Source organism: Nerophis lumbriciformis, linkage group LG13 (genome assembly GCF_033978685.3).
Source record: "Nerophis lumbriciformis linkage group LG13, RoL_Nlum_v2.1, whole genome shotgun sequence".
Taxonomy (NCBI): domain Eukaryota; kingdom Metazoa; phylum Chordata; class Actinopteri; order Syngnathiformes; family Syngnathidae; genus Nerophis; species Nerophis lumbriciformis.
Genome location: NC_084560.2, coordinates 43,049,363 through 43,065,210, shown reverse-complemented (window position 1 = coordinate 43,065,210; position 15,848 = coordinate 43,049,363). Strand labels below are relative to the sequence as shown.

Below are 15,848 nucleotides of genomic sequence, written 5' to 3'. Positions count from 1 at the left end.
CACGTTGCTTTTGTCTTCTTAGGGTGATGGTTAAAGACCCCTTCCATGCTAATTGTTTACCAGTGCACATAGGAACGCTAGTAGAACTCGGAAAAGCAAACGGTAACGTATTCGTGACACTTGGCCCGCATTACCACACAGTGAAATGTCACTAAAAAGCGTTTTTGTGTGTGTTTTCGTCCTGCAGAGTTGTTTTACCTCTCGCACAAACTTGTAGACTTGTATCCCAACAACCCAGTAAGTGTCGCCTCCACACAGCCCACCTTTCTGTTTATTTGAAAGATGAACTAAGAAGTAAGATACTTCCAGGTGTCTTGGTTCGCCGTGGGCTGCTACTATCTGATGGTTGGCCATAAAAATGAAAACGCCCGTCGCTACCTCAGGTATTTATTTAGCCGACGCACAATAAAGTGCACATGGAAGGCATTGAGAAATGTGATGCCGTGTGCCTCAGCAAAGCCACCACTCTGGAGAGGACGTACGGCCCCGCGTGGATCGCCTACGGTCACTCCTTCGCCATGGAGAGCGAGCACGACCAGGCCATGGCCGCTTACTTCACAGCCGCCCAGCTAATGAAAGGGTGAGCTTCATTCAGCTTCCTCAGATAGGGGCTTCTGCTTTTATAGACGCTGCAGCCCAATTAATAGCACCTCAAAAAGCCTCTAGTTGTCTTTAATTTGGACTACATTCACAATAATTAGGATTTTTTTTTTGTGTCGTTCATATTGTTAAGGTAATGTCACGTTAGGGCTGGGCGATATGGCATTTTATTAATATCTCGATATTTTTAAGCCATGTCACGATACACAATATATATGTGGATATTTTGCCTTAGCCTTGAATGAACACTTGATGCATATAATCACAGCAGTATGATGATTCTATGTGTCTACATTAAAACATTCTTCTTCATACTGCATTGATATATCCTACTTTTAAACTTTCATGCAGAGAGGGAAATCACAACTAAAAGTGTATTTATTAAACAGTTATTAAGCAGTGGCACAAACATTCATGTCATTTCCAAAACAGAAAGTGCAAGATTGTCAGACACATTTTAAAACAAGCTATTGGTGCACTTTTGTGTATGATGTCACTAAGAGGACATATCAAAACAACACTAAATAAAAGTGCACTTTTTGTACAGAACGCAACTACAATAGTTAAAAACAAATAAAATGCACTTTTGTGCATGATGTCACAAGATATTTCAATAAGTGTCAAATAAAAATGAGTTGCATAATAGGAAATCCAATAGTGTATGTCCTTCACTATGTGGTAGGTTCCTGCGGACGTTATCTTCTTCTGTTGACTATTTTTTTCATATGGTGTTGATGTGGAAATGGTTGCTTCGGCATTTTGTTGGTGTGGCACCGAACGGAGATGTTGACATTAGGGATGTCCCGATCCAGGTTTTTGCACTTCCGATCCGATACCGATATTGTTTTTGCACTTCCGATCCGATACCGATATTGGCCTATCCGAGCATGTATTAAAGTTTAAAGTTATTTAGCCTACTTTGTTGTCAGAATCATGTTGAAAAGGGTTTTAGTTCTCTTGATAACAACTAGCCAGCTGAATTAGGTGAGTTTGAATAATACACAATGGTTGGTAACAAGAAACTGACCTGTTTATTCAAGGATAAACACAAAATAGACAAAATTATACATGACAAACAGAAATGGCATCATTGAAACTAGGGCTGGGCGATATGGCCTTTTTTTAATATTGCGATATTTTAAGGCCATATTGCGATACACAATATATATCTCGATATTTTGCCTTAGCCTTGAATGAACACTTGATGCATATAATCACAGCAGTATGATGATTCTATGTGTTTTGATTGATTGATTGAGACTTTTATTAGTAGGTTGCACAGTGAAGTACATATTCCGTACAATTGACCACTAAATGGTAACACCCCAATAAGTTTTTCAACTTGTTTAAGTCGGGGTCCACAAATTGATTCATGATAATAATAATACTAATAATAACTGGGATTTATATAGCGCTTTTCTAAGTACCCAAAGTCGCTTTACATGTAGAACCCATCAATCATTCACACCTGGTGGTGGTAAGCTACTTTCATAGCCACAGCTGCCCTGGGGTAGGCTGACGGAAGCGTGGCTGCAATTTGCGCCAACGGCCCCTCCGACCACCACCTATCATTCAATTCACCGGTGTGAGTGGCACCGGGGGCAAAGGGTGAAGTGTCCCGCCCAAGGACACAACGGCAGCGATTTTTGGATGGTAAGAGGCGGGGAGCGAACCTGCAACCCTCAGGTTTTCTGGCACGGTTGCTCTACCCACTACGCCATGCCGCCCACAATACAGATATATACTATCATCATAATACAGTCATCACACAAGATAATCACATTGAATTATTTACATTATTTATAATCCAGGGTGTGGAGGGGGGCGCCGGATGTAAGTGTCAAAAAGACAGCCAAAAGAGTTTGATTTGAGAATAAATCTAAAGTTAAAATATAGGGTAGAAATGCACCCATTTGCAGGAAATGTAGTCTTGATTTTCAAAATTTTCTCTCAACGCTTGCATGTCTACATTAAAACATTCTTCTTCATACTGCATTAATATATGCTACTTTTAAACCTTCATGCAGAAAAGGAAATCACAACTAAAAAATCACTAATTTTTTCATATGGTGTTGATGTGGAAATGTTTGCCTCGGCATTTTGATGGTGTGGGCGTGTGGCACCGAATGGAGATAAGCGTCTCGACAGACGTCACAATATTTGAACAATGATGACGAAAACTGTTTTCTCTGTCGTGTCCGTGTGTCGAAAATTGTTATGCGCTTATTTTTTTATTAGATTTTGTGCGTGGCATATAATTGCTATGCGCAGAGGACGCTTAAACAGTGCGCAATTCCACAGGCGCGCACCTTAGAGGGAGCGTTGGTCACACGGCTGCGCTAGCATCACAGCTAACGTTAGCCATGCTGCTACCTCTCTGCTGGGAGAGGACGTATATGTATGTGACGTATGACGTGACAGTATGTGGCATGTGTAAGAAGTTGCGCTTGCTGTCTGTGAGAGGGAGACACAGGAAAGAGTGAGAAGAGCCTGTCGTGTAATGCCAGCAGCTAAAAGCAACTGCGTGAGAATCCACAGACCTGTGGATGTGTTGAAGGTGTGCTGGAAAATACGGAACGGAAATTAGGGAGCAGCAGAAAAGTGGAATGTATTATTTAAATCGGTGCGTTGGAAAACACTGACCGGAGTTTTTTTTTTTAAACTGGATCTGGATCGGCATTTTCCCATGCCTTGCCGATACGCATTTTTTGGCAAATATCGGCGGCTGATCCGATCCAAATATCGGATCGGGACATCCCTAGTTGACATGCGGAGTTTCAAGCACTCTTCATTCTCTCGAGGGTGACTTTTCAAATGATGCTACAAGTTAGCAGTAGGTGCTACTTTTTGTAGCAACGCTTTTGCCGCATACTTGACATATTCTGGTTGTCCGTTCGACATCTTCCCGCTTGAAGCCAAACCAGCGCCAGACGATGGACCCCCTGCTGTTTTTCTTGGGAATTAATTCTTCCTTCATTTGTTACCAGATTCGCACCTTCTTTCTCTCGTATTACTACTCGCACCGGACCGCTAGCATCACAGCTAATGTTACCCATGCTGCTACCTCTCTGCTCAGCGAGGGCGTATGACGTGACAGTAGGTGACATATGTAAGAAAGTGCGCTTGTTTTATGTCTTTGCCACACCGGGCCTCTCTGTAATATCCAGAAAAGATGATGAATATAATTATCAAAACACAGTTTAAAAAATAATATTCAAATGTTTGAAAATGTGATGTGTGAATACATCGTTTGTACACAATTAATGCCCACACCCTCCAGCAAGGACATGATGAAATTCATCATTTTGTTTTCATCAGTCCTGTGTTGTTGTGCCTTTTCTTGGGTTTCTGATTGGCTGAAGAGACCTTTCCACTTACAATGTTCAAACTGTGTGACTGGTTTAGTTTCCTAACCAAGAATGCGCAACTTTTTCCCCAAAAGTAGTGGTCACCAATTATGTCTTGTCATGCAGATGTCACTTACCCATGCTGTACATCGGCCTAGAGTACGGCCTGACCAACAACTCCAAACTGGCCGAGCGCTTCTTCAGCCAGGCGCTGAGTATCGCTCCAGAGGACCCGTTTGTCATACACGAGGTGGCGGTGGTCGCCTTTCAGAATGGAGAGTGAGTGTAACGCATTCGCTGGGATGGCTCCCTCTTGTGGAGATGTGTAGTAGTGTCAAAACCTTTTCCACTCTGTCGTAGCTGGAAGATGGCTGAGCGATATTTCCTTGATGCCATGGAGAAGATAAAAGCCATCGGGAATGAGGTCAGTGCTGGCAAAACAAGTTTTGATATTGTGAGTAAGTAATTAAAAGTGTGTTCTTACTATTGATTTAAGGTGACTGTAGACAAGTGGGAGCCTTTGCTAAACAACCTGGGTCATGTGTGTCGCAAGCTCAAGTAAGTAACCTTAGGCCTATCCTATAATGTTTGTAGCAGCCTAAATGCTGTTTAAGTTAACTTATATTTTATGGAAGGTGCTTTACGTTAATTCAGCCAAAATGGGACTATTTACTTTATTTGCATGCTTAGAATAATTATAAGGTACACTTTATTTGTAGTTATTACATTTGTCTAAATAATTTGATGACGCAACTGTTTAATTGCATATATGGCGGAAGGATCTGTGTGGTAAAGGGGTTTTGGACACAATGTATTGTGGGTAATGGCAGTCAGGTATGGGGAATCGAGCCACACAGTTTTTTGACCTTACTCTTACTTTTTCTTACTCTTTCTTACGGTAACAAACTCGCTTTGTTTTTCCATTCATTTGTTCCCACATCGTTATTGTTTGACGTTTTTGAATGATTAAGTTCACAAGCTCTCACTGGATCGGTTCGCAGCCGAGTGTGAAGCGACTGGGATGGGAATCAGCACCTCCAAGTCCGAGTCCATGGTTCTCTCCCGGAAAAGGGTAGAGTGCCATCTCCGGGTTGGGGAGGAGATCTTGCCCCAAGTGGAGGAGTTCAAGTACCTCGGAGTCTTGTTCACGAGTGGGGGAAGGGTGGATCGTGAGATCGACAGGCGGATCGGTGCGGCGTCTTCAGTAATGCGGACGCTGTATCGATCCGTTGTGGTGTAGAAGGAGCTGAGCCGGAAGGCAAAGCTCTCGATTTACCGGTCGATCTACATTCCCATCCTCACCTATGGTCATGAGCTTTGGGTCATGACCGAAAGGACAAGATCACGGGTACAAGCGGCCGAAATGAGTTTCCTCCGCCGAGTGGCAGGGCTCTCCCTTAGAGATAGGGTGAGAAGCTCTGTCATTCGGGGGGAGCTCAAAGTAAAGCCGCTGCTCCTCCACATGGAGAGGAGCCAGATGAGGTGGTTCGGGCATCTGGTCAGGATGCCACCCGAACGCCTCCCTAGGAATGTGTTTCGGGCACGTCCGACCGGTAGGAGGCCCCGGGGAAGACCTAGGACACGCTGGGAAGACTATGTCTCCCGGCTGGCCTGGGAACGCCTCGGGATCCCCCGGGAGGAGCTGGACGAAGTGGCTGGGGAGAGGGAAGTCTGGGCTTCCCTGCTTAAGCTGCTGCCCCCGCGACCCGACCTCGGATAAGCGGAAGAAGATGGATGGATGGATGGAAGTTCACAAGTAAACCATACAAAACGAAGAGGAGGGTCTGGAGTTTGTTTGTTGTTGCTGCAGCAAGCGGAGCAGGAGAAAGTAGAGGAGCGTCAAGCTAAGGCTTCATTAGGAATCTACAATGTTTTTTTAACTCAAATATGTATGTATGCATTTCTGTAGAAAGTACGACCAGGCTCTGGAGTACCACCGTCAAGCCCTGGTGCTGATCCCCCAGCACGCCTCCACCTACGCCGCTATAGGCTACGTGCACAGCCTCATGGGCGACTTTGAGAGCGCCATCGACTACTTCCACACGGTAGCAATACGAATCGTTCTACAGAGCACGACGCTGCTTGGGCTTGATTGAAATAGACTAATATCTTCTTTTTTAATTATTTTACATTTTGTTTACGCAGGCGCTTGGACTGAAACGAGACGACGCATTTTCCGTCACCATGCTCGGCCACTGCATCAACATGTACATTGGCGAAACGGACGCCTACGTAGGTGCGATGCACTATTCTTTTTTTTTTTTTTTCTATTGACCTTTTACAGTGGAACCTTAAAGGATGGGACGCTGCCCGATCTATAAAGCCCGCCTTCCGCCCGAATGCAGCTGAGATAGGCTCCAGCACCCCCCGCGACCCCAAAAGGGACAAGCGGTAGAAAATGGATGTAGTAAAAGATCCTCTATATGACAAAGACACTAGTCAAAAATCCTCTATATGACAAAGACACTAGTCAAATATCCTCTATATGACAGAAACACTAGTCAAAGATCCTCTATGTGACAAAAACACTAGTCAAATATCCTCTATGTGACAAAAACACTAGTCAAAGATCCTCTATATGACAAAAACACTAGTCAAAGATCCTCTATAAGACAAAGACACTAGTCAAAGATCCTCTATATGACAAAAACACTAGTCAAAGATCCTCTATGTGACAAAAACACTAGTCAAAGATCTTCTATATGACAAAAACATTAGTCAAAGATCCTCTATATGACAAAAACACTAGTCAAAGATCCTCTATATGACAGAAACACTAGTCAAAGATCCTCTATGTGACAAAAACACTAGTCAAAGATCTTCTATATGACAAAAACATTAGTCAAAGATCCTCTATATGACAAAAACACTAGTCAAAGATCCTCTATAAGACAAAGACACTAGTCAAAGATCCTCTATATGACAAAGACACTAGTCAAAGATCCTCTGTGACAAAAACACTAGTCAAAGATCCTCTATGTGACAAAAACACTAGTCAAAGATCCTCTATGTGACAAAAACATTAGTCAAAGATCCTCTATGTGACAAAAACATTAGTCAAAGGTCCTCTATGTGACAAAAACACGAGTCAAAGATCCTCTATGTGACAAAGACACTAGTCAAAGATCCTCTATATGACAGAAACACTAGTCAAAGATCCTCTATGTGACAAAAACACTAGTCAAAGATCCTCTATATGACAAAGACACTAGTCAAAGATCCTCTATGTGACAAAAACACTAGTCAAAGATCCTCTATAAGACAAAGACACTAGTCAAAGATCCTCTATATGACAAAGACACTAGTCAAAGATCCTCTGTGACAAAAACACTAGTCAAAGATCCTCTATGTGACAAAAACACTAGTCAAAGATCCTCTATGTGACAAAAACATTACCGTAGTCAAAGATCCTCTATGTGACAAAAACACGAGTCAAAGGTCCTCTATGTGACAAAAACACGAGTCAAAGATCCTCTATGTGACAAAAACACTAGTCAAAGATCCTCTGTGACAAAAACACTAGTCAAAGATCCTCTATGTGACAAAAACACTAGTCAAAGATCTTCTATATGACAAAAACACTAGTCAAAGATCCTCTATAAGACAAAGACACTAGTCAAAGATCCTCTATATGACAAAGACACTATCAAAGATCCTCTATGTGACAAAAACACTAGTCAAAGATCCTCTATGTGACAAAAACACTAGTCAAAGATCCTCTATGTGACAAAAACATTAGTCAAAGGTCCTCTATGTGACAAAAACACGAGTCAAAGATCCTCTATGTGACAAAAACACGAGTCAAAGATCCTTTATGTGACAAAAACACTAGTCAAAGATCCTCTATGTGACAAAAACACTAGTCAAAGATCTTCTATATGACAAAAACATTAGTCAAAGATCCTCTATATGACAAAAACACTAGTCAAAGATCCTCTATATGACAGAAACACTAGTCAAAGAACCTCTATGTGACAAAAACACTAGTCAAATATCCTCTATGTGACAAAAACACTAGTCAAATATCCTCTATGTGACAAAAACACTAGTCAAAGATCCTCTATATGACAAAAACACTAGTCAAAGATCCTCTATAAGACAAAGACACTAGTCAAAGATCCTCTATATGACAAAGACACTAGTCAAAGATCCTCTATGTGACAAAAACACTAGTCAAAGATCCTCTATAAGACAAAGACACTAGTCAAAGATCCTCTATGTGACAAAAACATTAGTCAAAGGTCCTCTATGTGACAAAAACACTAGTCAAAGATCCTCTGTGTGACAAAAACACTAGTCAAAGATCTTCTATATGACAAAGACACTAGTCAAAGATCCTCTATGTGACAAAAACACTAGTCAAAGATCCTCCATATGACAGAAACACTAGTCAAAGATCCTCTATATGACAAAGACACTAGTCAAAGATCCTCTATGTGACAAAAACACTAGTCAAAGATCCTCTATGTGACAAAAACACTAGTCAAAGATCCTCTGTGACAAAAACATTAGTCAAAGGTCCTCTATGTGACAAAAACACGAGTCAAAGATCCTCTATGTGACAAAAACACGAGTCAAAGATCCTCTATATGACAGAAACACTAGTCAAAGAACCTCTATGTGACAAAAACACTAGTCAAATATCCTCTATGTGACAAAAACACTAGTCAAAGATCCTCTATGTGACAAAAACACTAGTCAAAGATCCTCTATGTGACAAAAACATTAGTCAAAGGTCCTCTATGTGACAAAAACACGGGTCAAAGATCCTCTATATGACAAAAACACTAGTCAAAGATCCTCTATATGACAGAAACACTAGTCAAAGAACCTCTATATGACAAAAACACTAGTCAAAGATCCTCTATATGACAGAAACACTAGTCAAAGATCCTCTATGTGACAAAAACACTAGTCAAATATCTATGTGACAAAAACACTAGTCAAAGATCCTCTATATGACAAAAACACTAGTCAAAGATCCTCTATATGACAAAGACACTAGTCAAAGATCCTCTATGTGACAAAAACACTAGTCAAAGATCCTCTATGTGACAAAAACACTAGTCAAAGATACTCTGTGACAAAAACATTAGTCAAAGGTCCTCTATGTGACAAAAACACGAGTCAAAGATCCTCTATGTGACAAAAACACTAGTCAAAGATCCTCTATATGACAAAAACACTAGTCAAAGATCCTCTATAAGACAAAGACACTAGTCAAAGATCCTCTATATGACAAAGACACTAGTCAAAGATCCTCTATGTGACAAAAACACTAGTCAAAGATCCTCTATGTGACAAAAACACTAGTCAAAGATACTCTATGTCACAAAAACATTAGTCAAAGGTCCTCTATGTGACAAAAACACGAGTCAAAGATCCTCTATGTGACAAAAACACGAGTCAAAGATCCTTTATGTGACAAAAACACTAGTCAAAGATCCTCTATGTGACAAAAACACTAGTCAAAGATCTTCTATATGACAAAAACATTAGTCAAAGATCCTCTATATGACAAAAACACTAGTCAAAGATCCTCTATATGACAGAAACACTAGTCAAAGAACCTCTATGTGACAAAAACACTAGTCAAATATCCTCTATGTGACAAAAACACTAGTCAAAGATCCTCTATGTGACAAAAACACTAGTCAAAGATCCTCTATATGACAAAAACACTAGTCAAAGATCCTCTATAAGACAAAAACACTAGTCAAAGATCCTCTATAAGACAAAGACACTAGTCAAAGATCCTCTATATGACAAAGACACTAGTCAAAGATCCTCTATGTGACAAAAACACGAGTCAAAGATCCTCTATGTGACAAAAACATTAGTCAAATATCCTCTATGTGACAAAAACGAGTCAAAGATCCTCTATGTGACAAAAACACTAGTCAAATATCCTCTATGTGACAAAAACACGAGTCAAAGATCTTCTATATGACAAAAACATTAGTCAAAGATCCTCTATATGACAAAAACACTAGTCAAAGATCCTCTATATGACAGAAACACTAGTCAAAGAACCTCTATGTGACAAAAACACTAGTCAAATATCCTCTATGTGACAAAAACACTAGTCAAAGATCCTCTATATGACAAAGACACTAGTCAAAGATCCTCTATAAGACAAAGACACTAGTCAAAGATCCTCTATGTGACAAAAACACTAGTCAAAGATCCTCTATGTGACAAAAACACGAGTCAAAGATCCTCTATGTGACAAAAACACGAGTCAAAGATCCTCTATGTGACAAAGACACTAGTCAAAGATCCTCTATATGACAGAAACACTAGTCAAAGATCCTCTATGTGACAAAAACACTAGTCAAAGATCCTCTATGTGACAAAAACACTAGTCAAATATCCTCTATGTGACAAAAACACTAGTCAAAGATCCTCTATATGACAAAAACACTAGTCAAAGATCCTCTATAAGACAAAGACACTAGTCAAAGATGCTCTATATGACAAAGACACTAGTCAAAGATCCTCTATGTGACAAAAACACTAGTCAAAGATACTCTATATGACAAAAACACTAGTCAAAGATCCTCTATGTGACAAAAACACTAGTCAAAGATCCTCTATGTGGAAGAGGTGTTAGTGCGTCTGCCTCACAATACGAAGGTCCTGAGTGGTCTTGGGTTCAATCCCGGGCTCGGGATCTTTCTGTGTGGAGTTTGCATGTCCTCCCCGTGACTGCGTGGGTTCCCTCCGGGTACTCCGGCTTCCTCCCACCTCCAAAGACATGCACCTGGGGATAAGTTGATTGGCAACACTAAATGGGCCCTAGTGTGTGGATGTGAGTGTGAATGTTGTCTGTCTATCTGTGTTGGCCCTGCGATGAGGTGGCGACTTGTCCAGGGTGTACCCCGCCTTCCGCCCGATTGTAGCTGAGATAGGTTCCAGCGACCCCAAAGGGAATAAGCGGTAGAAAATGGATGGATGGATGGATAGTTTACATTTAAACTGATACGGTACCTGGGAATCGATACCAATACTTAACGGTACTGTAAATTTTTGGTACTTTTGTGTTTATCAATATATATGAATTGGTTTTGATAATACAATTTCATTTTTTAGTGCAATATTGAAAAATGAGCTGATATTTATAACTGCTCTCCAGTTGTTATTTGTTTTGTCATCATATTATCATTTGCAAGTATGACATTAAGTTGAAATTACAGTTGCAAGTCCAAAACTTTAGATGGCAGTAGTGTATTGTTTATGGTGTGTTTTTTTTGTTGTTGTTGCAACAAAGAAGTCTTAATACTAGAGATGTCCGATAATATCGGACTGCCGATATTATCGGCCGATAAATGCTTTAAAATGTAATATCGGAAATTATCGGTATCGGTTTCAAAAAGTAAAATTTATGACTTTTTAAAACGCCGCTGTACGGAGTGGTACACGGACGTAGGGAGAAGTACATACTTGCCAGCCCTCCCGATTTTCCGAGGAGACTCCCGAATTTCAGTGCCCTTCCCGAAAATTTCCCGGGGCAACCATTCTCCCAAATTTCTCCTGATTTCCACCCAGACAACAATATTCAAGTGCCTTCAAGGCACTGCATTTGCATGCCGGCCCAGTCACATAATATCTACGGCTTTTCACACACACAAGTGAATGCCAGGCATACTTGGTCAACAGCCATACAGGTCACACGGAGGGTGGCCGTATAAACAACTTTAACACTGTTACAAATATGCGCCACACTGTGAACCCACACCAAACAAGAATGACAAACACATTTTGGGAGAACCTCCGCACCGTAACACAACATAAACACAACAGAACAAATACCCAGAACCCCTTGCAGTACTAACTCTTCCGGGACACTACAATATATACCCCCCCCCCCTCCAGGAGCAGATGGAAGAATACTATTCTTATATTTATCTGCCCCCTTTTTAACACAAATTATTTTAGATGACTTTATCACTGTTCCCTCCACCAACACCCCAACTCCAACATACTTTTCATTTTCGTTTAAGCATTTTGAAAATGACACGTCCAATCAAAATCAAAAATCAGTTTGATATAATTCTTGTTGTCTCTTTTTGTAAACCCCCGCCCACCTCAACCTCCTCATGCTCTCTCAAGGAGATGCATACTTGGTCAACAGCCATACAGGTCACACTGAGGGTGGCCGTATAAACAAGTTTAACACTGTTACAAATATGCGCCACACTGTGAACCCACACCAAACAAGAATGACAAACACATTTCGGGAGAACATCCGCACCGTAACACAACATAAACACAACAGAACAAATACCCAGAACCCCTTGCAGCACTAACTCTTCTGAGACGCTACAATATACACCACCCCCCACCCCCCAACCCTGCCCACCTCAACCTCCTCATGCTCTCTCAGGGAGAGCATGTCCCAAATTCTAAGCTGCTGTTTTGAGGCACGTTAAAAAAAATAATGCACTTTGTGACTTCAATAATAAATATGGCAGTGCCATGTTGGCATTTTTTTTCCATAACTTGTGTTGATTTATTTTGGAAAACCTTGTTACATTGTTTAATGCATCCAACAAAATTAGGCATAATAATGTGTTCATTCCACCACTGTATATATCGGTATCGGTTGATATCGGAATCGGTAATTAAGAGTTGGACGATATCGTAATATCGGCAAAAAGGCCATTATCGGACATCCGTAGTTAATACAGTAAGTATTGTACTTATTACGCACCAGCTGTTTGATTGTAACGTGCATCTTAGTTTTTTTATGAACAAATCTGAAGGCGTTGTAATCGCCATGTAAAATCGCTAATGCCAATCAGTAGCAATGTCAATAGCAAAGCCAATGTATATTAGCATCAAGCTAGCACATTTTAGGAGAAGTGGAGCCTTACTTTACTTAGGTTGGGTCGTTTTTTGAGTACATTTCTTTTTATTGGCATTGAAAGTTACAATGTTACCTCGAGGTTGCGTGGCGTAGTCCGCTCTCAGTGCTGCTGGAGTGTTGCCAAAGTGCGGAAAGCGTGGCGTCAAACGCAACCCAGGTACCGTAACATGGCACCTTTTGGATTTTGCGTTAATCGCTGGGTTTCAGTCGGTGCCAAACAAACAAAACAAAAAAAAGTAACTCGGGGTGATGGATCAACTTTCTATTTAAAATCAAAGCCAAAACATAAACTAGCTGGACTGTCCTCTTTTGTAGCTGCCCTGCCGAGACACACACTCACACTCTCACTACAAGCCTTGTGGTGCACTCAGTTTTAAAACACAAAACTCCTTAACTTTAACAGCAACATTTCCGTGTCTAATTATTCTTTTTCCATATGATGCGTTTAAATTGTGATCTTTCACTGCACAATGTAAATATTACCATTGCCCATTAGTTATTGTACCATTATCTACTGCTGAGAGCTGCGGCCTACCATCATGACCCCGCACTCCCTTCCCTCTGTTGCTAGATATCTCGAGATGTACAGGTAAAAGCCAGTAAATTAGAATATTTTGAAAAACTTGATTTATTTCAGTAATTGCATTCAAAAGGTGTAACTTGTACATTATATTTATTCATTGCACACAGACTGATGCATTCAAATGTTCATTTCATTTAATTTTGATGATTTGAAGTGGCAACAAATGAAAATCCAAAATTCCGTGTGTCACAAAATTAGAATATTACTTAAGGCTAATACAAAAAAGGGATTTTTAGAAATGTTGGCCAACTGAAAAGTATGAAAATGAAAAATATGAGCATGTACAATACTCAATACTTGGTTGGAGCTCCTTTTGCCTCAATTACTGCGTTAATGCGGCGTGGCATGGAGTCGATGAGTTTCTGGCACTGCTCAGGTGTTATGAGAGCCCAGGTTGCTCTGATAGTGGCCTTCAACTCTTCTGCGTTTTTGGGTCTGGCATTCTGCATCTTCCTTTTCACAATACCCCACAGATTTTCTATGGGGCTAAGGTCAGGGGAGTTGGCGGGCCAATTTAGAACAGAAATAGCATGGTCCGTAAACCAGGCACGGGTAGATTTTGCGCTGTGTGCAGGCGCCAAGTCCTGTTGGAACTTGAAATCTCCATCTCCATAGAGCAGGTCAGCAGCAGGAAGCATGAAGTGCTCTAAAACTTGCTGGTAGACGGCTGCGTTGACCCTGGATCTCAGGAAACAGAGTGGACCGACACCAGCAGATGACATGGCACCCCAAACCATCACTGATGGTGGAAACTTTACACTAGACTTCAGGCAACGTGGATCCTGTGCCTCTCCTGTCTTCCTCCAGACTCTGGGACCTCGATTTCCAAAGGAAATGCAAAATGTGCATGGTTGGGTGATGGTTTGGGGTGCCATGTCATCTGCTGGTGTCGGTCCACTCTGTTTCCTGAGATCCAGGGTCAACGCAGCCGTCTACCAGCAAGTTTTAGAGCACTTCATGCTTCCTGCTGCTGACCTGCTCTATGGAGATGGAGATTTCAAGTTCCAACAGGACTTGGCGCCTGCACACAGCGCAAAATCTACCCGTGCCTGGTTTACGGACCATGGTATTTCTGTTCTAAATTGGCCCGCCAACTCCCCTGACCTTAGCCCCATAGAAAATCTGTGGGGTATTGTGAAAAGGAAGATGCAGAATGCCAGACCCAAAAACGCAGAAGAGTTGAAGGCCACTATCAGAGCAACCTGGGCTCTCATAACACCTGAGCAGTGCCAGAAACTCATCGACTCCATGCCACGCCGCATTAACGCAGTAATTGAGGCAAAAGGAGCTCCAACCAAGTATTGAGTATTGTACATGCTCATATTTTTCATTTTCATACTTTTCAGTTGGCCAACATTTCTAAAAATTCCTTTTTTGTATTAGCCTTACACAATATTCTAATTTTGTGACACACGGAATTTTGGATTTTCATTTGTTGCCACTTCAAATCATCAAAATTAAATGAAATAAACATTTGAATGCATCAGTCTGTGTGCAATGAATAAATATAATGTACAAGTTACACCTTTTGAATGCAATTACTGAAATAAATCAAGTTTTTCAAAATATTCTAATTTACTGGCTTTTACCTGTATGTTGTTATGGAGGTTTTTTCCCACTCAAGACTGGGCCCCCTTATGAGCCCAGTCTAGATTGTATTTTTTTTACTCATCCTTCCCCAGCGTTTTACCTTTTTCCCCATCTTTTACGGGGCGCCTTGTGGCGACCCATCAGCGTTCCTGTTCTGTAACCCTGTACACTGTTTGTTTGTCTAATCTTGATGACAATAAAGACATATCTATCTACTGTCTTTCACCAAGCAGGCTCCGACATCGAGGACAAGGTCCGAGGCAGCATGGACACGCCGGCCCTGATCAAGGTGCTCAACACCACGAAGCCCAGCGACCCGCTGGCATCGCCGAGGCTGGAAGACTCCAGCGCCATGTCCGTGGAGACGCCGCTGTCCACCCAGGACAAGATGGTGCTGGACATGCCCCTGCGGCTCTCGTTGACGCTGGAGTGCGACATGTACGAAAGCGACGTGATGTTGGACACCTTGTCGGACACCAGCACATGATTGTCGTTTTTTTTTACCCGCACACTCGACCCGGAGGCAGAACTGTCATAGCAACACGTTGCCACGGCGACGCATGCCGGAGGACAAGACTGGTTTTCTTGTGTTGTGCCGTGAGTGGATCGTGTGCTTACCACTTTGAAGATACAGCAATGCAAAAGCCAAGAAGCTTGAAGGCAAGTCAGCGTGTGCCTTGGACTCTGGAAGGACACAAGCTAACCTCGCATCTTAAAGTCACTTTTTAATGCTCCTCCTCTTTGACAAGACCTGTGGATTGTGGCATCAAGAGCCAAAAAAGTAGAAGAGAAGTGTCGGTGAAAACAAGCTGCAAGCAACTCCCATTTCAATAAATCATGCATACCTTTAAGGATTTTA

General features: G+C 41.6%; 1 protein-coding gene across 2 annotated transcripts in view; it reads left to right on the top strand.

Annotated features, from left to right (window-relative positions):
* cdc16 (cell division cycle 16 homolog (S. cerevisiae)) overlaps positions 1 to 15,848 on the top strand; it is a 33,950-nt gene extending 18,102 nt beyond the window's left edge. The window contains exons 9-18 of one of the 2 annotated variants that reach the window (XM_061970756.1): positions 23 to 102; positions 188 to 237; positions 310 to 383; positions 455 to 580; positions 4,074 to 4,226; positions 4,308 to 4,371; positions 4,444 to 4,505; positions 5,857 to 5,992; positions 6,093 to 6,183; positions 15,223 to 15,848. In XM_061970756.1, the coding sequence (XP_061826740.1) occupies positions 23 to 102; positions 188 to 237; positions 310 to 383; positions 455 to 580; positions 4,074 to 4,226; positions 4,308 to 4,371; positions 4,444 to 4,505; positions 5,857 to 5,992; positions 6,093 to 6,183; positions 15,223 to 15,476 (1,090 nt within the window). In that variant the 3' untranslated portion in view covers positions 15,477 to 15,848. The remainder of the gene's footprint in view (positions 1 to 22; positions 103 to 187; positions 238 to 309; positions 384 to 454; positions 581 to 4,073; positions 4,227 to 4,307; positions 4,372 to 4,443; positions 4,506 to 5,856; positions 5,993 to 6,092; positions 6,184 to 15,222) is intronic. The other variant, XM_061970757.2, reaches the window with a different exon arrangement.